Consider the following 26,843-nt stretch of genomic DNA (forward strand, 5'->3'; position numbering starts at 1 on the left):
TGCGTCCAAATTATATCAAAGTGAGAAACAGGGAGTGGGATTCAAGATTTTGTCGTCTGTGATAGGCGGCCACCGATTTATATCCCTCATCAAATATAGATATATTAATCATTTTTTAAAATATTCGATATTTATATTCAATATAAATCTACCCTTGACGGAATAGTTTAGTGTAAGCTTGGTTTAAATCAGTTGAGGTTTCAAATAAGGATAGTTTGCAACTCTCCTAATTTCTTCATCATTTAAAGAAAGAAACAAAAGCATGGATCCAAGCTTGAGAGAAGTAGCTGGAACAGGAGATACTGATGCCTTGTACGCTCTAATTCGAAAGGATCCGTACATGTTGGAGCATATTGATCAGATTCCTTTCACCGATACTCCACTTCACATAGCAGCAAATGAAGGCCAAATTAAGTTTGCAATGGAGATGATCAACTTGAAGCCTTCGTTTGGTCGGAAGCTAAACCCAGACGGGTTTAGCCCCATGCACTTGGCCCTCCAAACGGGGCATACCAAGCTAGTGCTTCGACTGTTGAAGACCGATAAAGACCTGGTTCGCGTCAAAGGAAGGGAAGGGATGACCCCTTTCCATTGTGCAGCTGCAGTGGGGAACTCTAATCTTTTATTCCACTTCCTTGAAACTTGCCCTGAGTGCGTTGAGGATGTCACGGTTCGTAACGAGACTGCATTACATCTTGCTCTGAAAAACGACCACACCGACGCTTTTAATCTCTTACATGGATGGCTTCGAAAGAACCGTTGTGGAGGAGGCAAGGATTTGGAAAGAAAGGTTGTGAATTGGAGAGATGATGATGACAACACTGCGTTGCACATTGCAGCTACAAAGCAACAACATCAGGTATATATGCAATATAATGATAAGTTGCGTTCCTTTGATCATTTTATTAATTATGACTATTTATAATATACTACGCAGGCAGTACAACTGTTGTTGGAGTCCTTTTATGGGTTAGATGCAAACGCTAAGAACTCGGAAGGTTTGACAGCTCGAGAAATCATAGAAAGGGTTGAAAGACAAGGGCTGAACATGAGTGGCGCCGAAGACGATGATACCACCACCGCCAAGATTGAGCGCATTAAGAACAGAACTAGTAGGTCTGAAAGAGCATTAGTAAAGTTGATTCGTGCAAGGAATGGGTTGTCAGAGAACATGCTCAACGCAACACTGGTGGTAGCGGCGCTGGTCATAACAGCAATCTACCAGTCATCTTTAAGCCCACCAAGAGGTCTTTGGCAAGGTGATAACACTATCCGCACCACCACCTCAAACCTTACTTCTACTACTAAATTTACACTCTTTAACGACAATTACGATATAGCAAGTTCTAGACATGTGTTGGGTGAAGAAACAAGGAAAACTGGTACAGCAATCATGAACCCCAACTTGTTTTTAGGGTTTTGGTTATTCAATTTAATAGCATTTGGGCTTCCAGTTCTTCTAACCGTTTTGCTTTTATCCAATGTACCTAGTATTCTTCTCATCCCGCTTTATTATCTATCCGTCTCCTACTTCAACTGCATGACAATAATATCTCCTTCCTCGTTTTGGGCAAGCATCAACTATGTTATCATGTGGGCAGCCATTGGTCTCCCGTTGCTCTTAGTTGTTAGAAGCGTATGGTTATGGAAGCAGCCAAAGTACAGGGAAATCAGACAATTACGCAGACTTTTCCGCAAGTAAAATAATGTTGGAACCATTCAACGGTTGCGAATGTCAATGTTGTTTATATGTTCTCTTACGTTATGTACTTTTTTCCATTTTCGGTAAAAAATTTATGTAATTGTTTTGGATAAATTTAATAAATAAGATTACTTTTTCCAACAATATCTTTGTCCTTTGCAACAGAAAAAAAAAACATAGAAAAACCAACCATCCTATTTTATAATTTAAAAGAATATTTTCCTTTTTGTAAAAAGAGATATTTTCGAAGTATTGTTAATTCAAAATTAACAAATTTTTTAATAAATCGATATTATTCTCTAAATATTTTCTAAAAAAATACAAATTCATAAACAACAGCTATATTCTTTTTCGTTGTGATTTCGGCAATATAAGGCCGAATTAAATTTGTAAAAAGGGGTTACGAAGATTGTATCAAGAAACGATTAGAAGAATATAAAAAAAAAACAACACAGAGAAAAATAGCAATTTGGAGAGGTGATTTTCTCTTTGGGATTTTCTTTTCATTTTTTCCTTTTGATTTACTGTTTTTTGCATAAAACAAATAGAAAAGAAAAGGAGGAACCATACCTGGGAGGCGTGCTTGCGAAGCCCTTCCTTGTTCTGTGCAGGGTGCAGAATGAAGGAGTAGAGGGCTTTTGGGAAGAAGCGGCGCACGCAGGAGAGGAATAACCTAGGGGTTTTTTTTTTTTTAAAACCTTTAAATGGCTTTTATGCAGCATACAACACGGCACCGTTTGGAGCCTGATCAGTGGTTTCAAAACGGTGCCGTATAGGCCTGTACCCATGCGCGACCCGATCCGACCCTGAGAGGATCCGCGCGTTTTGTAAATGGTTTATTTTCTCGTTTGATCCTTCTTGTTTTTCGAAATGTGTTTAATTATTTTTTTCTTTTTAAATTCAATCACAAGTTTTATTTCTGTTCTAATTTAATCCCATATCTGTTATTAGTTATTTATTATTAATTATTTTTACTATTATTTTTATTATTGTATAATATCATTTTTATGGTGTTATTATTACCATTACAACCATATTTATGCATACATTTTTTTTGAAATATACGTACATTTTTTTATAATTTATATATGTACATACGTTTTTTATATTACACAATTTATATACGTATCTTTATATATATTTAAATACATATTACTTTAATTTTCATAAATATTTATATACATTTACATTTTATAATACATATACATTTTCCAAACTTTATAGTCCATACGTATATACATTCATTTTCTATAATATACATATACGTACATTTTTTGAAATTATTATAAATATTTTTTTTTGCATATTTCATTTTTTATATACATATACTTATATATACATATTTTAATACATGCATATACATATTTTCATAGTTTACTTATATATTATACTTATACATTTTTTATATTTTGTAAATATAAGCCGACCGAGAGGTCTTTGGCAAGGTGATAACACTAGTAACCCCACCACCACCTCAAACCTTACTACTACCACTAAATTTAAACTCTTTAACGACAATTACGCTGAAAAACTTTCTAAACATGTGTTGGGTGAAGAAACAATGAAAACTGGTACAGCAATCATGAATCCCAACTTGTTTTTAGGGTTTTGGTTATTCAATTTTATAGCATTTGGGCTTCCGGTTCTTCTAACCGTTTTCCTTTTATATTCTTCTTCTCCCGCTTTATTTTCTATCCGTCTCCTACTTTAACTGCATGACATTAATATCTCCGTCCATGTTTTGGGCAAACCTCAACTCTGTTGTCATGTGGGCAGCCATTATTCTCCCGTCTCTCTTAGTTTTTGGAGGCGTATGGTTATGGATGCTGCCAAAGTACCGGGAAATCAGACAAATACGCAGACGTGTCCGCAATGACAATAATGTCGGAATAATTCAATTCATGCGAATGTCAGTCTAATTTATATATTATATTATGTACTCTTTTCCATTTTCTCTGTATTAATATCTTTTCTTTTTGAAAAAAAAAAACACTATGTAATTGCTTTGGATAAATTTAATAAAAACAGATATATTTGAAGTATTGTTTGTTTAAAATCGACTGATTTCTAAATGTGTTATATTACTTTCGAGTTATTAATTAAAAATATCTTTAACATAAATATATATGTAATAGTTACATATTTATTATTTTATTTATATAATAAAAAAGTTATTGATTAAAAAGATGAATTAAAAAATTAAAAAATAATATATTTATTAATTAAAAAGCACTATTTTTTAAAATAACATGAGATAAAAATATAAATATGCGTAGGAGATGAATTAAAACCGAGTCTCAAAAATAAAATTACTAACATTTAACTTTTTGATCAAATGAATTAATGCGTCAAGTTATTAAAAATATATATATTTTATCCTACAAGACTCATTTTATATTTCTTTCTCCAAAATCAACTTATTTCTATAAATATTAAAAAAATCTACCTAATACTCTAATTATTTTCTAAAAAGGACATATATTGCTAGTATACCCTAAAACTAGGAAGGGTGGCTGTGGTGCGCCACGCTTTCTAAAGCAAATAATAATAATAATAATAATACATTAACCTAAATTTCATGAGAGTTTGGTGTCCCTTTTCTTAATTCTAAAAAAATAAAATCTCTCAAATAAAAATAATAAATAAAATAATCTTAAGTCTCGTATGCGAAATTGAGTTTTTGTGTCAAATTTTTTGTGTAATTTGTATATTCGTTAGTTTCCGACTTATTGAACAATAATTGTATTTATATAGAAATGATAAATTAAGTAAAATTCATGTCCAAAATTAATTAAAATAAATAATAAAAATATATTATCATCTATATTTTATAATATTAACTAATTTAACTATCATTTAAATATATATTATCTACTTTAACATAAATATTTTATCTTTTAAAAAATACTCTTCTTTTTTTAAAAAAAAAAAACAAAGACCGGACATATTTATTGAAGTAATACAACAACATTGTAGAAATGAGAATAAAAAACAAAAAACAGCCAAATAAATATAAACCCTAGGACTTAAAACATTTTTCATCTAAAAACAAGAATATTAAAATACTGAAAAACCTCCAAATTTACCGTTATCTACATCCATTACTAATCGTAGACGGTAACAAAGACATTCGACAGATGATAAGCATTAAAAATTACTCTTTTAACTACAATACTAAAAGCGTCCGCAAACCATTTTTCAATAAAGATATTAATCAAGCCGGATTAATTTAGAGTTAAATTGAGTAAGTCTAAGGGTGGATTTGGATGGGTGATTGGGTGCTGTGCGGTACGTTTAGTTTACTTTTTGTCTCACGCTATAGTATCGCTACAGTATCTAATCTTACCGCCATCGCTATTTTTACACTAACCGTAGGTAAAACCACCGCCCATTCAAACTCACCCTAGATTAAGTCCGTAGATGAATTTCCACATTTTTTTAGGCATTAAATTGAGAGCCAATCAGAACCTTCCCCTAATTCCCCTCACCAATCTATAAAAAATTGGATCTTTGGTTTGATTTTATCAATAAAAGAAATTCCTTCCTCGGTTTCTTAAATTTGATAACTTTTATCATTATCATTATTTTATTATATAATATAATTTTGTTCACTTTTCATCAATAATGAGATCAATTGTTTCGCTAATAGAATAGAAAATAGATAGTTACTCAATATTATAATGGTACCATGTGTTTTTATGTTTTTAATTTTTAATATAATTAAAGGATGCATTGTAATGTAAAGAATAATAATTCTAATTATCTATGCTTAAAATTAATTCAGTTGTGCTTTCAATCAATGTATGATTTTGATATTGCAAGAGGTGTCCAGCTATGTGGTGAGATCTTGAAGGTGTGTCTTTGTAACAACTTGAGAAGCTTTTTGGACTTTTTTTTTCTTCTTTTAGGTTTATTATTAGTAAATGAATTTTTGCTGCGAAAAATTAGCTTAAAAACAAAATATAGAAATGATAGGAAATATGTTAATTTTAGACGACAATTAATGACATTGCAATATTACTTAACAACATGAACAATCCCCACCATCGTATTGTCATTCCCAAGTAATGGCGTATTCTCTTTACTCGGAAAATATCCCTCCTAACGCTGGCCGAAATTGGTTGAAACATTATGCAGCTAATTTGGTAAGATAATGGACGTGTTTATTGCATCAAAAAGAAATAGAAGAGGTCGTCGGTTTTGTTTCGTTAGGTATGGTAGGTTGGAAGAAGCAAAGAGAGCATTGTGGAGTCTAGATGGAAGGTGGTTCTCTAATCATAGATTGACAGTCAGTATGGCGAAGTTTATACCTAGAGATGATTTGTGGAGGAAGGCAAATGGGAGAGAGGTCAGACAACATACATAGAATATGGAAAGAAGATGTGTTGAAGGAAATACGGGGCCGCATGTAGGGAAGAATGCAAGTGAGATTATGGCAAATAATAAACAACATGAAGAAAATGACCCAATCAAGGTGGACGAGATGGTGGCAGATTTATGAATTTCCAGAAAAGATAAGAGAATAAAGTAGTAGAGGGAGCCATTGATGGAGAGAACTTGAAGTGGCTTGAAAAATGTATTGTGGGTAGAATGAGAAACAATGCTACTGTAGGGTTATGGGGTGATACTGGAATTTATAAAATTGGAGTCAAAAGATTATCGGATAATGATTTGTATGAATTGGAAGCCAATGAATGGGGAGATGTTTTGCAAGTGTTCAGAAAGTTGAACGGTGGACCACAAAGATGAAAGATTAAGGTGGTTATCCTGTTACGAGATTCCAATACATGCTTGGTCTTCGAGGAGGAAGTAGTTAAACAACTTGCTGGCTTGCTGCTATTGAATATTATAATTGGTTTGATTTATTATTTTTGGTGCAAACAATCAAGACTCAAACAGTCAATCGACTGTCGGATAGAGCACGTGCAAAACCAACCTAACATATGAGAATATATCCAGAAGAAGAAACTTATCCAATTCCAACCCCACACAAGTTGTCGGCTCATCCCATTGACCTTTCCACACCTTCGAATTGATTGGTGCAATGCGAGGTCCAATATTGGAAGGAGAATGGAATCTTAACCGTGGGACCACACTTAAGCCGGCGTCCTAAATGATTAGATGCGTGGAAGACGGTGGGTATTCTTTCACCCAATACCATCACTACATATACACAAACCATGTCTGCCCATCTTGTGGGCTACTTGTGATAATACAGGAAAACAATGAAAAATAATAATATAAAGAAGAGAAACAAAATCCACACCTAATATAATTTTTCCTAAATACAAGAAAACAAGTTTTGGGATAAAAAATCATATCAAAGATTAAAGGATTCAATTCATTTAGACTTGAATGTTAATTGAATGATTAAACATTCAAATCTCGTTATATTCATGAACAGCTTTTCATTAGATAGAATATTCTCTAATTCTTAAATTTAATTCTTTTATATTAAGATCTGTTTGAGACATTAAAAATTGGTTTAGTTTACCAAAATAACAATAATGAGGCCCATGGTTTTGGAATCTTTTCTATGTCACAGCTATGGGGATGGGGTCAAGACACAACTGTTCTTTTTTGAGGTCAAATAAATTGATTAAAAATATCCACCAAAATGATAAGAATGTACATAATTCATCTTATTTTGAAACTGATATTCCTAAGTATATTATATATTTTTAATACTGATATTTCTTAATAAATTTGTTTCTAAATTAAATATTTTTTTTCAAAATCATCTTAAAGTTTTTGAAACTTATGTTTGTTTAAATATTAAAATAATTTTTAATACACTGCTTGTGGAAAAAGTTTGACAAAATATAATAAAATATTAAAAATAAGACGCATACCAATACACAAAATATTTTATTTTCTAAAAGTAATTTTTTACCGCAATACCAAAAATATAAATTTTAGAGTAAAATTTCTGAAAGCGAAGCTGGTCAACTTGCCTTGAAACAGATGGCGAAAATGCGTCCAAATTATATCGAAGTGAGAAACAGGGAGTGGGATTCAAGATTTTGACGTACTGTATAGGCGGCCACCGATTTATATCCCTCGTCATATATAGATATATTAATCATTTTTTAAAATATTCGATATTTATATTCAATATAAATCTACCCTTGACGGATTAATTAGTTTAGTGTAAGCTTGGTTTAAATCAGTTGAGGTTTCAAATAAGGATAGTCAGTTTGCAACTCTCCTAATTTCTTCATCATTTAAAGAAAGAAACAAAAAGCATGGATCCAAGCTTGAGAGAAGTAGCTGGAACAGGAGATACTGATGCCTTGTACGCTCTAATTCGAAAGGATCCGTACATGTTGGAGCATATTGATCAGATTCCTTTCATCGATACTCCACTTCACATAGCAGCAAATGAAGGTCAAATTAAGTTTGCAATGGAGATGATCAACTTGAAGCCTTCGTTTGGTCGGAAGCTAAACCAAGACGGGTTTAGCCCCATGCACTTGGCCCTCAAAATGGGGCATACCAAGCTAGTGCTTCGACTGTTGAAGACCGATAAAGACCTGGTTCGCGTCAAAGGAAGGGAAGGGATGACCCCTTTCCATTGTGCAGCTGCAGTGGGGAACTCTCATCTTTTATTCCAGTTCCTTGAAACTTGCCCTGAATGCGTTGAGGATGTCACGGTTCGTAACGAGACTGCATTACATCTTGCTCTGAAAAACGACCACACAGACGCTTTTAATCTCTTACATGGATGGCTTCGAAAGAACTGTCGAGGAGGAGGCAATGGTTTGGAAAGAAAGGTTGTGAATTGGAGAGATGATGATGACAACACTGTGTTGCACATTGCAGCTACAAATCAACAACATCAGGTATATATATGCAATATAATGATAAGTTGCGTTCCTTTGATCATTTTATTAATGACTACTTATAATATTCTACGCAGGCAGTACAACTGTTGTTGGATTCCTTTTATGGGTTAGATGCAAACGCTAAGAATTCGGAAGGCTTGACAGCTCGAGAAATCATAGAAAGGGTTGAAAGACAAGGGTTGAACATGAGTGGCGCCGAAGACGATGATATCTCCACCGCCAAGATTGAGCGCATTAAGAAAAGAACTAGTAGGTCTGAAAGAGCATTAGTAAAGTTGATTCGTGCAAGGAATGGGTTGTCAGAGAACATGCTCAACGCAACACTGGTGGTAGCGGCGCTGGTCATAACAGCAATCTACCAGTCATCTTTAAGCCCACCAAGAGGTCTTTGGCAAGGTGATAACACTAGTATCCCCACCACCACCTCAAACCTTACTACTACTACTAAATTTAAACTCTTTAACGACAATTACAGCGAGTATCGTTTTAAATTTCTGTTGGGTGAAGAAACAAGGAAAACTGGTACTGCAGTCATGAATCCCAACTTGTTTTTAGGGTTTTGGTTTTTCAATTTTATAGCATTTGGGCTTCCAGTTCTTCTAACCGTTTTGCTTTTATCCAATGTACCTAGTATTCTTCTCATCCCGCTTTATTATCTATCCGTCTCCTACTTCAACTGCATGACAATAGTATCTCCTTCCACGTTTTGGGCAAACCTCAACTTTGTTGTCATGTGGACAGCCATTCTTCTCCCGTTGCTCTTAGTTGTTAGAAGCGTATGGTTATCGAAGCAGCCAAAGTACAGGGAAATCAGACAATTACGCAGACTTTTCCGCAAGTAGAATAATGTTGGAATCATTCAACGGTTGCGAATGTCAATGTAGTTTATATGTTCTATTATGTTATGTACTTTTTTCCATTTTCTCTGGATTAATATCTTTTCTCTTCGGTAAAAAAATTATGTAATTGCTTTGGATAAATCTAATAAATAAGATTACTTTTCCCAACAGATCATATCTTTGTCCGTTGCAACCAAAGAAAAAAAAACAAAGAAAAACCAACCATCCTATTTTCTAATTTTAAAAAATATTTTCCTTTTTGTGAAAAGACATGTTTTCGAAGTATTGTTGATTCAAAAGTAACAAATTTTTCTACAAGTCGATATTTTTCTCTCAATATTTTCTAAAAAAATGAAAAATTCATAAACAACAGCTATATTCATTCTATTCAAATGAATCTTAATAAAACCCTGTTCATCATTGATGTCTAAAAGAATTTTTTATCCCATTTCAAGCTAAAAGCAACTATTTTTTTAAAAGCCAAATTAGCTTTTCAAAACCATCTTTTTTAAGTCAAATCAAAAACTTCAAATTTCGTTTTTACTTTTCTAAAGCTAGTTTTGAGTGTCTAAATACTCTCTCATTTATATTAACTACATAAGCTAAATATAATTTAAATTAAATTTTATAAATAATTTATATTAATTACTTAAAAATAACTCTAATTAATATTTCGTAGATTATAATATTAACAATGAGTAATAATAAATAAATTTATTATATTTATAATATAATCTAAGTTGAATATTGTTGATACCAAAATAATAATAATAATTTACATTTGTGGTTGATGATAACCTTTCTAAATTTCGTTTAATATATGATTTATGCAAATAAGATTGGCAACTTAATTTTCGACACTTCCCTCAAAAGCATAATAGACCGACAAATTGCATTGTCAAAGTTGTTTCTAATTATCTGAATAGGCCACATGATCATGCTTGATCTTTGTTTGAAAAAGATGCTCATCGAGCAATGGTTAATGTAGGCTCCCGTCAATAGCTAGTTCCTTAAACTTGTGTATTTTCTACAAAAAAGATATATTTTACATTTGTGTCAATTCGAATGGCTATGCTTGGCTCGTAATGTATTTTGAGCCTTGTCTTTTATAGTTCTACAAATAGGTGTTAAATCTACCAAAAATAATATTCATAAGCCTGAACAGTAAATAAATAACAGTACAGAGAGTAGAATCAATTCCATAGAAAATAACTATCGAGATTGGCTAAGATTGTTTTTCATCTTATTAGACTCATCACTTTGCATCATTCTTTTACTTAAGGTCGAGCAATTAAAACATTCTTCATAACTAATTTTTTTGCAATTTTCAAATAAATGATAGCTAGTGGTTCATGTCATTTTGCAACTCCCCTAATTTATTCATCACTTGCATTACTTAAAAGAGTGCTATATAATCATTTTGCAACTCTCCTAAAATATATATAGTGATAAGTTGCGTAATCCATTTGATAATTTATTAATGGCTGTTTCTACGCAGGCAATGGAACTGTCGTTAGATTCCTTTTGGTCGTTAGATGTAAAAGCTAACAACTCGGAAGGTTTGACATCTGGAGAAACCATTGCAAAAGGTTAAAAGACAAGGCTTGAACGTGAGTGGCGAAGATGATGATACCACTGCCAAGATTAATCGCATCAAGAAAAAAACTAGTTGGATTGAAAGAGTATGTAGTATGTACAACGAGGATTCGTGCGACGAATGAATTATCGGAGAACATGATCAATGCAACCCCGGTGGTTACGACGCTGGTTATAACAGCAATCTACCAATCATGTTTAAGTCCACCGGCAGGTGCTCGGCAAGATGAAGGTGATCACAGTATCTCCATCTCAAGCACTACTCTTCCCCTCGCTGTCAACAAACACGATGAATCCTTTTTGGGTTTAGGATCAAGACAATTTGGTACAACAATCATGAATCCTCTATGGTATTTATTGTTTTGGTTTATTAATATTTTAGCATTTGAGCTTCCTGTTCTTATAACAGTTTTGGTGCTCACTAATGTTCCTTTTGTACTTCTCCCGCTTTCTTATCTAAGCGTGTCTTAGTATTACTCGATGGCAACAATATCACCCCTGATGATGTGGGCAATAGTCAACACCATTCTCACGATAATAGTTTCTTGGCTCCCGACTTTCGTTTATTTTAAAGTCATACAATCATATATGTCCCAAAATTCCAAGTAGTTCAAACACTTACGTAGAGTTTTTCGTAGTGACAGCAATGTCGGAGTCATTCAACGCTTGAAAAGGACAATCTAGTTTATATTGTACTATACTTTATGTACTTAGTTTCTTTTTTTTAATCAATGCTTTCTTTTTCTTTATGTAATTGCTTTGTATAAATTTACTTTTTCCAAGAGATATCTCTTTATCCAATGAAAAGAAAAAGAAAACTCATGGATCTTAATTTTTTTTTTAATTGAAAAACACTGCTTTTTCTTAAGAGACCGACACCCTCCTTTTCAAATAATTTTTCAAATTTTAATCTATTTGAAGTCAACAAACTTTTCAATGAATCAGTATTGTTCCTGAATCAAACTTAAATTTTGTCTCTCAATTTTACGGACAACCAAGGAGACAACAAATTCACAATCGAGCCAAGTAACATGCAACTTTGATAGAGATAATGAACAGTAAACCTCGTAAGGGTTCTAAGAAGTCCTTTAATGCTTGCCTTTCTAGACTACTCCGCTTTGGAGCCCAATATGGCTCATTCTCTTTCCTTTTGTTCTCTTTGTTCCATTCTGCATAGTCAGCTTTTGTGCTTGCTTGAGTTTTGCGGTTTCAGGTCCTTTTAACTTCTACAAGCATTAAGATTGTCTACACTAGATCACATTCATGTAATTTGGGCTCACAATGAACCTGATTTTGTCTGGACTCATTGCTCTTTATTTAAGTTAGACTTGGACCTTTCATTTTTTTTCTATGAAAATTGATTGCTCGGGAATTTAGTTAAAACAAACCATGTCAATGTTACCTTTAAAAAACATGTTAATTTTGTTAGAAAGCACACAAAGTTTGGTGAAAGTATTGTACTATTATAGTATGAAATATATTTTGCTTTAAAATAAGCAAATTAAAGAAAATCTTTATTAGTTAGAAAAACGAATAAAATGATCGTTTTTGTAATAATTGAATAAAACTGTTAAATGCAACGGTACTTCAAATTAAGCAACAATGAGTTAGGTAAACATGTCATTATTTAAATTAATATCACATCATTTAATTAAGTCCCCCTTGTAAAATTATTTTCCTTTTCAATTATTGTTATGAAAATAGGGATGAAGTCAAAAAAAATTTTGAGAGATCACTCAGATAAAATTATAAAATTTTAGAAAAATCAATGCTATTTTTTCTGCTTAAATTAAATTATTAAAATTTTAGATAATCAAAAAGGTTTAACAAAAAAAAACTTAAATGAAATAATTTATTATTACCAAAGGCTAAGTTTGCAATTAGCTCATTCTGCCTGCCCCTTTACTTCATCTTTGTATAAAAATCACCATTTTACTCAATTTTCTAAGGACCTTTGGGCTGAATTTAAGAGTACAAGGACCAAAATGCACTCTGCTTTATAGTATAGGAACTTGTACCACACTTTTACCAACAAAGTTTCGTTGAAACAAAAATAAGTTTAGAAATCAGGCGGTCCAGAAAGAAAAAAGAACAAAAAACAACTGCAACAGCCATGAGTAAGTTCATGTACTGTCTCAACTCTTCGAGTCTTCGAAAGAACCAAGTTATTGTAGAAAGATAAACATAGGCAAGTTAGGGTCGTTAACTGCCACTCACATGGGACTTCTCTACCTGCCATGCAAACCCCAACCCGACAACACAGGATAAATGTTCATCAGGCTATGGCGTAAAAAACATGCTGACATCTCTTTATCATTACATAATTATTGTCATACTCAGTGAAAAATAAACATATATATGTCATTGCCTTGTAAGAAAATCTGTAGAGATGGGATTGGAGGATTTAGGGGAGAAAAAAAAAACATGATTTTTGAGTACTGCTGTTTTACTTGTTGCTGTACCGTGAACTATGAGTTTTGTTACTTTTGGCTAATTTTTGTTCACAAATTGGTGAAGTTTCTTTGTCTTTCTAGGAACTTTCACTTTCTGGGTATTCTTTTTCCTCCTCTTGTTCTGACAACTTGCGTGTCTCTGGCTGGAAAAATAAAAACAATGAAATAAATCCAAAGGTATTGTCATTTTTAGGGTTTAGGCATCACTTCTTATTATGCCAGATGGCTTATTAATCAAAAGGGTAAACTACACTAATAGCTACCCCAATTATTAGTAGATTTGTTTTTGTCATCAAATTAAGAAAAAGTTAGTATAATAACAATTTTAACCTTTAATATTTATAAATTATATCAATTATTCTTGAGTCTAAAAAAAATTTAACCCTCAACGAGATTTACGCATGGTGTTTATTGGGGTTTTTTTTCGTTTGCAACTTTACTTTTCTATATACAATATATAAATATTGAGAGTTAAAATTACTGTTATATTAATTTTATATAGAAATATTGATGGAAAAATATGATTTTTATGAAAAATTAAATAATTAAATATAATGATATCAAAGGTAGATTCAAAATATCGTAATATTTGCAAACAACCAAAGGAGCTAGTGGTTCATTATCATCACAAGTAACTATGAAACCCATGACACCTTGATAGATGTTGGGCACAATTTGTTTTGGGGGTAAAAGGCATCAACAATGCCAATGGTACCTAAAAGAAAATATATATTCAATCTCTGCGGCATGAGTTTATTCGAAGATATAAAGTTTTCAAGTAAACCAAAATTTATCACATCTTACCAGGATAAATAAATTAAATTTAGCCAACTTAAATAGGATCAAGCAGAGATTTAGTTTAAAAATATATATTTTTAGGATCATTTTCGATCCACCTAAAAGATTTAATTTTACTGTTAAAAATAATTAATTAATATTTTATAATTAAATTTAAAATTATTATTTAAATTGAATTAGAGTCAGACGAGATCAACTCAAAGTACAAAAGTCCATATCCAATCCCAACCCAATTACTACTAACAATTAAAAATTGGTTGTGGGGTTCTCAATGTTTCTAAGACCAAATTTTTAACATTGGAGCGAGAGCTATTTTAGAAGAGTTACGTATAGCATGGGAGAAAAAGTTTTGTCAGTTTGAGATTAAGAGGGATAACACTCTTCTGATGGGGATGATTGCAGAGAGAGGAGCAGTTGATAGTCAGTTGATGGAACTATGTTCTATTCATCGAATGATGCATCGAGATTGGAAGATTTGTTTTTGTCATATCCCAAGAACTCACAATGCAATTACTGATCATATGACTAAGGTTATGGCGACAAGATTCACTGAGGTCCAAGTATTTAAAAATCCACTTTATTTTGTACAAGATTTAGAACAAGCAGATTACATTAGCGTTACACAGACTAATACGTTATCTTAATAGTATTATTTTAATTTACCAAAATAATAATAACGGAGCCCATGGTTTTGGAATCCTTTCTATGTCACAGCTATGGGGATGGGGTCAAGACAGAACTATCCTTTTTTGAGGTCAAATAAATCTCAATTAGTTTTTTTAACCCTCTGTATATTTATCTAATAAAATTTTGATATAATATTTTCCACATTTCATAATGATCGAAGAAGTGTAAAAAAAAAAGTTGATAATTAAAAAATGTTCCATATCTTCGATTATTTACCTGAAAATTTGACATGTTATGTAAAAATTTATTTTATGATCATATATATCAAGAAAAAAAATTGAATTTCAAAAAAATTTGATTAAAAATATCCACCAAAATGATTAGAATGTGCATAATTCAAAATTTTAAACATCTTATTTTTAAACTGATATTCCTAAGTAAATTATATATTTTAAAATATGTTTTTAATACTGATATTTCTTAATAAAACTGTTTCTAAATTAAATACTTTTTTTTCAAAATTATCTTAAAATTTTTTGAAATTTATGTTTTTTTAAATATTGAAATAATTTTTGATACACTGCTTGTGGAAAAAGATTGACAAAATATAGTAAAATATTAAAAAAAAGACACATACCAATACACAAAACATATTATCTATTTTATAACATATCATTTAAAATAAATATTTTATTTTCTAAAAGTAATTTTTTACCGCAATACTAAAAATATAAATTTTAGATTAAAATTTTTGAAAGCGATGCTGGTCAACTTGCCTTGAAACAAAGCGAAAATGCGTCCAAATTATATCAAAGTGAGAAACAGGAGCGGGATTCAAGATTTTGATGGCTGTGATAGGCGGCCATCGATTTATATCCCTCGTCAAATATAGATATATTAATCATTTTTAAAATATTCGATATTTATATTCAATATAAATCTACCCTTTGTCGAAACTATTTTTTTAAAACGGGATCGAATTTTAAAAATAAAAACGAGTATAGGAGTCGCCACTAATATTTTTTGATGAGGTGTGATCGGACCACCTCAAAAAATAATTGTTTTTAATAAACAATTTGATTCTATCAAAACGGCGATTTTGGTCTACGAAAATCAAAAAACGAGTTTGGGAATCAGTTAGGTACGAGGAAGGATTAGCACCCTCGTAACGTCCAAAATTGGTACCTAGTTGATTAATTAGTGTTTTAGTGTCGAAGATTGAAAATTTTGAAGAATTTTTAAAAATATGATCCTTTCGTCAAAACATTAAGAATTTTTTAGATAAAGACATATTTTCACGTTAATTAAGAAAGAGGATTACGTCCCGTAAGTTAAGACACAAATCCTGACATTCTCGATACGAGAATGAATGTCGAAAAACTTATTTAAAAAGATATTCAATTATCTCAAGCTTTAGAAAAGACCATATTCTGTAAGTTAAAACACAATCTTTTATTAATTCCCGAAATTATTTTTAAAAAAATTATGTTTGAAAAGATTCGTGTATTTGAATTTATCGAGAAAATTGAAACCTCATAAGTTAGGGTACGACTTTTCCGAATCTCAAAATACGAAATGCTATTTATTTAAAACAAATTTTAATATATTGAATAGAATGAAATACGATGTCGCAAAAATGCGAAAATAGATTATATCGTTAGCATGCAAGACAAGCAATGATAAGTACGATAATGCAAATGTGAATAGCACATACAACAACCAATAAAAGATAAGCAAAAGACAAATCAATCGCAAAATAAACAGATGAACTATTCAAATAAAATAAGCATAAAATATGTAAACACCACATGAAACAACGAAATCGTAATAGAAATAAATAAAAGATATACAATATAAATATATATATGTATGTATGTCTACGTAAAATTATAAAAATAAGAAGAATATATGTATATATATGTATATGTATATGTATGCATTTAAAATTAAGAAAAACAAAAATGTAAAGTATGTATATATATGTTTACGAATTGAAATATGCATTTATATATATACACATGTATAAAAAAATTATGAAATATATAAAAATATATGAATGTATGCGAGTAATATACATAAAAGTATAAACGTATATATACTTATCATAAAATAGGTATGCGTATATAAACATATTTTGAAACTATAAGATATGTAAAACACATTTAATGTCAAACGTACAATATATGTGTATTGAGATATATGTATTTACAAAATAAAAAAAATGTATAAGTATGATATATATATAAGTAAATTATGAAAATACTTATATGTATATGTTAAAATACGTGTATATATATAAGTATAATATGTATATAAAAAATGACATATGCAAAAAAACAAATATATATTTATAATAATTTAAAATAATAAAAAAATGTATGTATATACATATTATAAGAATGTATGCATGTATTTAGGATTATAAAATATAAAAATATATGCGCATATGTATATGTATTATAAAATGTACATATATATTTTAAAATTATAAAACACAAAACAAACAAAAACAAATGTATGTACGTATATGAAATATAAAATGTATATGCATATATTATAAGAAGTATGCACAAATACATGGTTATAATAATAATAATAATACAATAATAATACAATAATAATGATGCAATATAACTGTATTAATAATATATTGAAAAACTTGAAAAACCCAAAAAGACAGATTAAGGATTAAATTGAAAATAAACGGAGTTTGGGGGCCGAATTAAAAAATGGAAAACACAAAAAGGGACCCAAAAGAAAAATATTCCCACACTAATCCAACGGCGTCGTTCTACTGAGACATATGCGCATGGTCTATGGACCAAATTGAAACAAGAGAGAAATTTTGTGGCCAAAATTGAAAATATGTGAAAAAACTTCACTGAAGATGGCACAAAAGCAAAGGGACTGATTGCGAAATATACCCCCCAGCGAAAACACCCGGGTCACCTAGGCGGGCAGGGTCACACACGCGGGTATAGGCCTATACGACGCCGTTTTTGTGGCCACTGAAACAGGCCTAAACGACGCCGTTTAATGCCCTTTATAAAAATAAAAAATTTTCTAATGAATTCATTTTTTCCCTTCTTTTACAGAAAACAGATGAACCCTCTGCTAGGGTTCTCATTTCCCTTTGCCGCCGCCGCCAACAGGACCGTCCCACAGCTTCCGTTGTCGCCCCAGTCTCTGCTTGCGACGAAGAGGGGAAAGAGTCAACAATACTAGGTAAAATTTTCACCTCTTAATCGTTTCTTTTTCTTTTTTTACACACGATGAATAAACAAAAAGATTCAAAAATAGAAACAAACAATCGTTGCAAAAAATCACCTCCAGTATACTGTTTTTTATTTTCTTCTATTTTTTCTGTATCAATCCGTTTTTCTCTTTTCAATCCCCCCATTTACAAAAAAGAAAACCCCTTTTATCACTTTGTTATGTTTCTGTTATGCTAACGTGCTTGCGGTTTGTGGTTTGTTGCTGGAAGATCGTGCATGGTGCGGGGCGACGTGCTGCGATGTTGGGGCGTGGGTGAGGTTGCTGCGGCAGCTGGTTTTGCTGCTAGCTGCTAGGGTTTCTAAAACTTTAGGCTAATTGGGCCTTGTAATTGGATTAGGATTGGCCCAAGTTTTATTGGATTTGTAATTGTATTTAGTTTTAGTATTTGGTTTGGGCCCTGGGCAATAATTGGGTATTACACCCTTGACGGATTAGTTTAGTGTAAGCTTGGTTTAAATCAGTTGAGGTTTCAAATAAGGATAGTCAGTTTGCAACTCTCCTAATTTCTTCATCATTTAAAGAAAGAAACAAAAGCATGGATCCAAGCTTGAGAGAAGTAGCTGGAACAGGAGATACTGATGCCTTGTACGCTCTAATTCGAAAGGATCCGTACATGTTGGAGCATATTGATCAGATTCCTTTCATCGATACTCCACTTCACATAGCAGCAAATGAAGGCCAAATTAAGTTTGCAATGGAGATGATCAACTTGAAGCCTTTGTTTGGTCGGAAGCTAAACCAAGACGGGTTTAGCCCCATGCACTTGGCCCTCAAAATGGGGCATACCAAGCTAGTGCTTCGACTGTTGAAGACCGATAAAGACCTGGTTCGCGTCAAAGGAAGGGAAGGGATGACCCCTTTCCATTGTGCAGCTGCAGTGGGGAACTCTAATCTTTTATTCCACTTCCTTGAAACTTGCCCTGAATGCGTTGAGGATGTCACGGTTCGTAACGAGACTGCATTACATCTTGCTCTGAAAAACGACCACACAGACGCTTTTAATCTCTTACATGGATGGCTTCGAAAGAACCGTCGTGGAGGAGGCAATAGTTTGGAAAGAAAGGTTGTGAATTGGAGAGATGATGATGACAACACTGTGTTGCACATTGCAGCTACAAAGCAACAACATCAGGTATATATGCAATATAATGATAAGTTGCGTTCCTTTGATCATTTTATTAATGACTATTTATAATATTCTACGCAGGCAGTACAACTGTTGTTGGATTCCTTTTATGGGTTAGATGCAAATGCTAAGAACTCGGAAGGCTTGACAGCTCGAGAAATCATAGAAAGGGTTGAAAGACAAGGGTTGAACATGAGTGGCGCCGAAGACGATGATACCACCACCGCCAAGATTGAGCGCATTAAGAAAAGAACTAGTAGGTCTGAAAGAGCATTAGTGAAGTTGATTCGTGCAAGGAATGGGTTGTCGGAGAACATGCTCAACGCAACACTGGTGGTAGCGGCGCTGGTCATAACAGCAATCTACCAGTCCTCTTTAAGCCCACCAAGAGGTCTTTGGCAAGGTGATAACACTATCCCCACCACCACCACAAACCTTACTACCACTACTAAATTTAAACTCTTTAACGACAATTACAGTGAGTATCGTTTTAAATTTCTGTTGGGTGAAGAAACAAGGAAAACTGGTACAGCAATCATGAATCCCAACTTGTTTTTAGGGTTTTGGTTTTTCAATTTTATAGCATTTGGGCTTCCAGTTCTTCTAACCGTTTTGCTTTTATCCAATGTACCTAGTATTCTTCTCATCCCGCTTTATTATCTATCCGTCTCCTACTTCAACTGCATGACAATAATATCTCCTTCCACGTTTTGGGCAAGCATCAACTTTGTTGTCATGTGGACAGCCATTATTCTCCCGTTGCTCTTAGTTGTTAGAAGCGTATGGTTATCGAAGCAGCCAAAGTACAGGGAAATCAGACAATTACGCAGACTTTTCCGCAAGTAGAATAATGTTGGAATCGTTCAACGGTTGACAATGTCAATGTAGTTTATATGTTATCTTATGTTATGTACTTTTTTCCATTTTCTCTGGATTAGTATCTTTTCTCTTCGGTAAAAAATTTATGTAATTGCTTTGGATAAATTTAATAAATAAGATTACTTTTCCCAGCAGATATCTTTGTCCTTTGCAACGAAACAAAAAACAAAGAAAAACTAACCATCCTATTTTCTAATTTAAAAAAATATTTTCCAAAGTACTGTTGATTCAAAATTAACAAATTTTTCAATGAGTCAATAAATTCATAAACAACAGCTATATTCATTCTATTCAAATAATTCTTAATAAAACCCTGTTCATCATTGATGTCTAAAAGGATTTTTTATCCCATTTTTTAACAGCCAAAAATTGGCTTTTCAAAACCATCTAATTTTTTAAGTCAAATCAAAAACTTCAAATTTCGTTTTTACTACTTTTCTAAAACTTCAAATCAAAATTCAATTAATGAAATCAAAAAAAGAGAGTGTAGATGATTCTTATCTAGCTTTGTATAATTTTTTCTTTATTATTTTCTCCCCCTCTTTTGGTCTATTCAGACTTTTATTTTTAAAAAAATTATTATTAGTATTTCTTATTGCTTTGCTACTATAGAATATTGCTACTATAAAATCTAGAATACCGTGTTCTATAACAACAAAACTCGATTTTATTGAGCCAATTTTATTGATAAAAAATAGAGAGAAATCTAAATACAATTTTATCTCTCATTTATATTAACTATATAAGCTAAATTTAATTTAAATTAAATTTTACAAATAACTTATATTAATTACTTAAAAATAACTCAAATTAATATTTCATAGATTATAATATTAACAATGAGTAATAATAAATAAATTTATTATATTTTTAATATAATCTAAGTTTAATACTGTTGATACCAAAATAATAATAATAATAATAATAATAATAATTTACATTTGTGGTTGATGATAACCTTTCTAATTAAACTTCGTTTAATACATGATTTATGCAAATAAGATTGGCAATTTAAGATTCGGCATGTCCCGCGAAAGCATAATAGACCGGCAAATTGCATGGTCAAAGTTGTTCCTAATGATCTTAACAAGCCACCTGATCATGCTCGATCTTTGTTTGAAGAAGATGCTCATCGAGCAGTAGTTAATATAGGCTCCCTTAGCCATATTGTAGCTATAGTTCCTTGAACTTATGTATTTTCTACAAAAAAAAAAGATATATTTTACATTTGTGTCAATTCCAATGACTATGCTAGGCTCGTAACCTATTTTGAGCCTTGTCTTTTGTGGTTCTACAAATGGGTGTTAAATCCATCAAAAATAATATTCACAAGTCTGAACAGTAAATTAATAAATAACAGTACAGAGAGTAGAGTCGATCTCATAGAAAATAACTCTCGACATTGGTTAAGATTGCTTTTCATCTTATTAGACCCATCACTTTGCATCATTCTTTTACTTAAGTTCGAGCAATTAAGACATACTTCATAACTAAATTTTTGCAATTTTCAAATAAATGATAGTTATGGTTCATGTCATTTTGCAACTGATCTCTTAATTTATTCATCACTTGCATTATTTAAAAGAGTGCTATATAATCATTTTGCAACTCTCCTAATATATAAATATATAGTGATAAGTTGCGTATATCCCTTTGATAATTTATTAATGGCTGTTTCTACGTAGGCAATAGAACTGAGAAATCATAGCAAAAGGTTAAAAGACAAGGCTTGAACGTGAGTGGCGAAGATGATGATACCACTGCCAAAGATTAATCGCATCAAGAAAAAAACTAGTTGGATTGAAAGAGTATGTAGTATGTACAACGATGATTCGTGAAAGGAATGAATTATCGGAGAACATGATCAATGCAACACTGGTGGTTACGACGCTGGTTATAACAGCAATCTACCAATCATGTTTAAGCCCACCGGCAGGTGTTCGGCAAGATGAAGGTGATCACAGTATCTCCATCTCAAACACTACTCTTCCCCTCCTTGTCAACAAACACGATGAATCCTTTTTGGGTTTAGGATCAAGACAATTTGGTACAACAGTCATGAATCCCCTATAATATTTATTGTTTTGGTTTATTAATATTTTAGCATTTGAGCTTCCGGTTCTTATAACAGTTTTGGTGCTCACTAATGTTCCTGTTGTACTTCTCCCGCTTTCTTATCTAAGCGTGTCTTAGTATTACTCGATGGCAACAATATCACCCCTGATGATGTGGGCAATAGTCAACACCATTCTCACGATAATAGTTTCTTGGCTCCCGACTTTCGTTTATTTTAAAGTCATACAATCATATACGTCCCAAAATTCCAAGTAGTTCAAACACTTAGGTAGAGTTTTTCGTAGTGACGGCAATGTCGGAGTCATTCAACGCTTGAAGAGGACAATCTAGTTTATATTGTACTATACTTTACGTACTTGGTTTCTTTTTTTTAATTAATGCTTTCTTTTACTTTATGTAATTGCTTTCTATAAATTTACTTTTTCCAAGAGATATCTCTTTATCCAATGAAAAGAAAAAGAAAACTCATGTATCTTAATTTTTTTTTAATTGAAAAAAACTGCTTTTTTTTTTAAGTGACCGACATCCTCCTTTTCAAATAATTTTTCAAATTTTCATCTATTTGAAGTCAACAAACTTCTCAATGAATCAGTATTGTTCCTGAATCAAACTTAAATTTTGTCTCTCAATTTTAAGGACAACCAAAATACTTAGGCCACCTAAAGAGACAACAAATTCACAATCGAGCCAAGTAACATGCAACTTTGATAGAGATAATGAACAGTAAACCTCATAAGGGTTCTAAGAAGCCCTTTTATGCTTGCCTTTCTAGACTACTCCGCTTTGGAGCCCAATATGGCTCATTCTCTTTCCTTTTGTTCCCTTTGTTCCATTCTGCATAGTCAGGTTTTGTGCTTGCTTGAGTTTTGTTGTTTCAGGTCCTTTTAACTTCTACAAGCATTAAGATTGTCTACACTAGATCACATTCATGTAATTTGGGCTCACAATGAACCTGATTTTGTCTGGACTCATTGCTCTTTATTTAAGTTAGACTTGGACCTTTCATTTTTTTTATATGAAAATTGATTGCTCGGGAATTTAGTTAAAACAAACCGTGCCAATGTTACCTTTAAAAAACATGTTAATTTTGTTAGAAAGCACACAAAGTTTGGTGAAAGTATTGTACACGTCCTTGTACTATTATAGTATGAAATATATTTTGCTTTAAAACTTTAGAAAAATCAATGCTATTTTTTCTGCTTAAATTAGATTATTAAAATTTTAGATAATCAATAAGGTTTAACAAAAAAAACTTAAATGAAATAATTTATTATTACCAAAGGCTAAGTTTGCAATTAGCTCATTCTGCCTGCCCCTTTACTTCATCTTTGTATAAAAATCACCATTTTACTCAATTTTCTAAGGACCTTTGGGCTGAATTTAAGAGTACAAGGACCAAAATGCACTCCGCTCTATAGTATAGGAACTTGTACCGCACTTTTACCAACAAAGTTTCGTTGAAACAAAAATAAGTTTAGAAATCCGGTGGTCCAGAAAGAAAAAAGAACCAAAAACAACTGCAACAGCCATGAGCAAGTTCATGTGCTGTCTCAACTCTTCGAGTCTTCGAAAGAACCAAGTTATTGTAGAAAGATAAACATAGGCAAGTTAGGGTCGTTAACTGCCACTCATATGGGACGTCTCTACCTGCCATGCAAACCCCAACCCGACAACACAGGATAAATGTTCATCAGGCTATGGCGTAAAAAACATGCTGACATCTCTTTATCATTACATAATTATTGTCATACTCAGTGAAAAACAAACATATATATGTCATTGCCTTGTAAGAAAATCTGTAGAGATGGGATTGGAGGATTTAGGGGAGAAAAAAAAAACATGATTTTTGAGTACTGCTGTTTTACTTGTTGCTGTACCGTGAACTATGAGTTTTGTTACTTTTGGCTAATTTTTGTTCACAAATTGGTGAAGTTTCTTTGTCTTTCTAGGAACTTTCACTTTCTGGGTTTCTTTTTCCTCCTCTTGTTTTGACAACTTGCGTGTCTCTGGCTGGAAAAATAAAAACAATGAAATAAATCCAAAGGTATTGTCATTTTTAGGGTTTAGGCATCACTTCTTATTATGCCAGATGGCTTATTAATTAAAAGGGTAAACTACACTAATAGCTACCCCAATTATTAGTAGATTTGTTTTTGTCATCAAATTAAGAAAAAGTTAGTATAATAACAATTTTAACCTTCAATATTTATAAATTATATCAATTAGTCTTGAGTCTAAAAAAAATTTAACCCTCAACGGGATTTACGCATGGTGTTTATTGGGGTTTTTTTTTTTGCAGCTTTAATTTTTTATATACAATATATAAATATTGAAAGTTAAAATTACTGTTATACCAATTTTATATAGAAATATTGATGTAAAAATATGATTTTTATGAAAAATTAAATAATTAAATATAATGATATCAAAGGTAGAATCATTCTAAATTCAAGATATCGTAATATTTGCAAACAACCAAAGGAGAGCTAGTGGTTCATTATCATCACAGGTAACTATGAAACCCATGACACCTTGATAGATGTTGGGCACAATTTGTTTTGGGGGTAAAAGGCATGAACAATGCCAATGGTACCTAAAAGAAGATACATATTCAATCTATGCGGCATGAGTTTATTCGAAGAAATAAAGATTTCAAAGTAAACCAAAATTTATCACATCTTACGAGGATAAATAAATTAAATTTAGCCAACTTAAATAGGATCAAGCAGAGATTTAGTTTAAAATATATATATTTTAGAATCATTTTTGATCCACCTAAAAGTTTTCATTTTACTGTTAAAAATAATAAAATAATATTTTAATTGATATTTTATAATTAAATTTAAAATTATTATTTAAATTGAATTAGAGTCGGACCAGATCAACTCGAAGTACAAAAGTCCATATCCAATCCCAACCTAACTACTAACAGCTGGAATGATCTGCTTAAATCCCACCAATTTTAATAGTTATACCTTTAGAATTTCTTGATACAATTTTTTTAGAAGTCTTTTTGGCACATTATGAACTGGGGGAGTGGATGATATTGCAAGGTTTTTACTTTTAATTCTTATGTTTGGTTTGATTATTAGTATAATAATACAAGAAAAAAAAGTTCATTAATACATATATATTACAATAATTAAACATGCGTTAAAAATAGTTAATATAACTTTAAACTTGAAATTATATTCTTTAAAATAAGCAAAAAATTCCCTTCTCTTTTCTAAAAATAAATAATGTGAGTGACTAAAAATTTCTAATAAAAGTTAATTTATTTCTAAGTCATGTACCCAAATATGGTGAATTAATAGTACTCCTATCAAATATAGTTATCTTACTGTTAATGTTGTATATAAAGATAACCTATTTTTTCGATATTATTTATAATTCATACTATATTTGCCATTGAAGTGCTGGCACTAAACCATGTATGAGTTGTGTTTAGATTTATTTAGATTTGAATCTCATTGTATGTGTCATTAAATTATTTGGTTTGATTCGAGATATATTCTAGATATATAATTTTAACTAAAAAATATGTTAATTTAATTATATTGTCTCTTTTTTTATATTTTCATGTTTAATTTATAGTTTATGTTCGAGGTTCACGGTTGTCACTTTTAATAGGTAACAATGTGATCTTCAAGATTCATGTTTGAGGTTCATAGGTAACAATGTGGTCTCTACTATTCGAGCTTATATTTTTTTTAAAAAATTATAATATATTTTATCATTACACTCAACTATTATCGATAATTGTTAATATAAATGTGGGTATGATAAGATAATCCCAAATAATGAAACAAAAAATAATAACAATGAGTACCGAGAATCTAACTTCCGCCACCACGGATGATATCATTGCTTGCGACATACAATCAAATTTATGTTTTATTTGAAAAACCAACCAAAAACAAAACAGAGAGAGAGTTGGTTTCACTTTTAATAAAGTGGAGTTCGGTGTTTATAATTTTTTTAATGAGTTTAATCTCATTGGCTAAATTATTTTTACTAAAATTTCGGATATTTTTTTATAATTATTAGCTAATCAAAATCAAAAGCCCTTTAATTCATTGATTAAAAAGAAGAAAAAAAATATTATATTTTCGACTCTCTTAAAAGGTAATAATCAAATCTAATTTTTTAACATAAATCTTTTAGTGAATATTCCTAATTTAGTATATTATTTTTTTAAGAAAAAATTACCAATTACCGATTTCAATCAAATTTGTTTTTATTCAAGACGTTGAAAGAAAACTCATCAATAAAAAAAGACAAACAAAAAGTAATAATAACAAAAGAGCAAATGCCACCGTAAAAAAGCAATGGGGCCTACAGTATCAATTTTTGTTCTTTTTTAAATACAAATAAATGTTAATAAAACACTTGGCATAAAACGCGTCTAAATTATATCGACGTGAGACAGAGGATGTGGCGGGATTCAAGATTTTGATGTCCCATCCATTCGTAATACTTGATGTTTAGAGATTAAGTCTTATCTCAATTAGTATCGATATTATTATTAATATAGATATATATAAATTTAAATATATTAAAATACATTATGCTTTTATTTAAAAGTTAAGAAAATTTGACATATATTCTATACTTTACTAAAAAATC

The 26,843-nt window shown here is 31.3% G+C and overlaps 3 protein-coding genes across 6 annotated transcripts; all 3 read left to right on the forward strand.

The window, feature by feature from the left end:
• The first annotated feature begins 262 nt into the window (after positions 1-262).
• On the forward strand, positions 263-1,846 carry LOC121220016 (ankyrin repeat-containing protein BDA1). 2 transcript variants are annotated; one of them, XM_041099049.1, is made up of 3 exons: positions 263-859; positions 938-1,382; positions 1,492-1,846. In XM_041099049.1, the coding sequence occupies exons 1-3, from the start codon at positions 263-265 to the stop codon at positions 1,542-1,544; spliced, it is 1,095 nt and encodes a 364-aa protein (XP_040954983.1). In that variant the 3' UTR covers positions 1,545-1,846. The 2 variants fall into 2 exon arrangements, with proteins under 2 accessions (XP_040954983.1, XP_040954982.1); XM_041099048.1 differs by having other exon boundaries at positions 938-1,846.
• Positions 1,847-7,718: 5,872 nt separating this feature from the next.
• On the forward strand, positions 7,719-9,560 carry LOC121220017 (ankyrin repeat-containing protein BDA1). Its single transcript, XM_041099050.1, has 2 exons — positions 7,719-8,544; positions 8,622-9,560. The coding sequence occupies exons 1-2, from the start codon at positions 7,948-7,950 to the stop codon at positions 9,387-9,389; spliced, it is 1,365 nt and encodes a 454-aa protein (XP_040954984.1). The 5' UTR covers positions 7,719-7,947; the 3' UTR covers positions 9,390-9,560.
• Positions 9,561-17,644: 8,084 nt separating this feature from the next.
• LOC121220018 (ankyrin repeat-containing protein BDA1) lies at positions 17,645-20,275 on the forward strand. 3 transcript variants are annotated; one of them, XM_041099052.1, is made up of 5 exons: positions 17,645-18,085; positions 18,345-19,268; positions 19,344-19,665; positions 19,742-19,788; positions 19,898-20,275. In XM_041099052.1, exons 2-5 carry the CDS (start codon positions 18,672-18,674, stop codon positions 20,036-20,038), a joined length of 1,107 nt encoding a protein of 368 aa, XP_040954986.1. In that variant the 5' UTR covers positions 17,645-18,085; positions 18,345-18,671; the 3' UTR covers positions 20,039-20,275. The 3 variants fall into 3 exon arrangements, with proteins under 3 accessions (XP_040954986.1, XP_040954987.1, XP_040954985.1); XM_041099053.1 differs by lacking the exon at positions 19,742-19,788 and having other exon boundaries at positions 17,652-18,085; XM_041099051.1 differs by having other exon boundaries at positions 17,666-18,085; positions 19,344-20,275.
• Positions 20,276-26,843: the final 6,568 nt, after the last annotated feature.

This window comes from Gossypium hirsutum, chromosome D08 (assembly GCF_007990345.1).
Source record: "Gossypium hirsutum isolate 1008001.06 chromosome D08, Gossypium_hirsutum_v2.1, whole genome shotgun sequence".
NCBI lineage: Eukaryota > Viridiplantae > Streptophyta > Magnoliopsida > Malvales > Malvaceae > Gossypium > Gossypium hirsutum.

Excerpts from the sequence above, each read along its gene's own strand:
- LOC121220017 (XM_041099050.1), top strand. The coding sequence starts at position 7,948 with ATGGATCCAAGCTTGAGAGAAGTAGCTGGAACAGGAGATACTGATGCC. Across the intron at positions 8,545-8,621 it reads CTACAAATCAACAACATCAG|GCAGTACAACTGTTGTTGGA; the intron begins GTATATATATGC and ends TATTCTACGCAG.
- LOC121220018 (XM_041099051.1), top strand. The coding sequence starts at position 18,672 with ATGGATCCAAGCTTGAGAGAAGTAGCTGGAACAGGAGATACTGATGCC. Across the intron at positions 19,269-19,343 it reads CTACAAAGCAACAACATCAG|GCAGTACAACTGTTGTTGGA; the intron begins GTATATATGCAA and ends TATTCTACGCAG.
- LOC121220016 (XM_041099048.1), top strand. The coding sequence starts at position 263 with ATGGATCCAAGCTTGAGAGAAGTAGCTGGAACAGGAGATACTGATGCC. Across the intron at positions 860-937 it reads CTACAAAGCAACAACATCAG|GCAGTACAACTGTTGTTGGA; the intron begins GTATATATGCAA and ends TATACTACGCAG.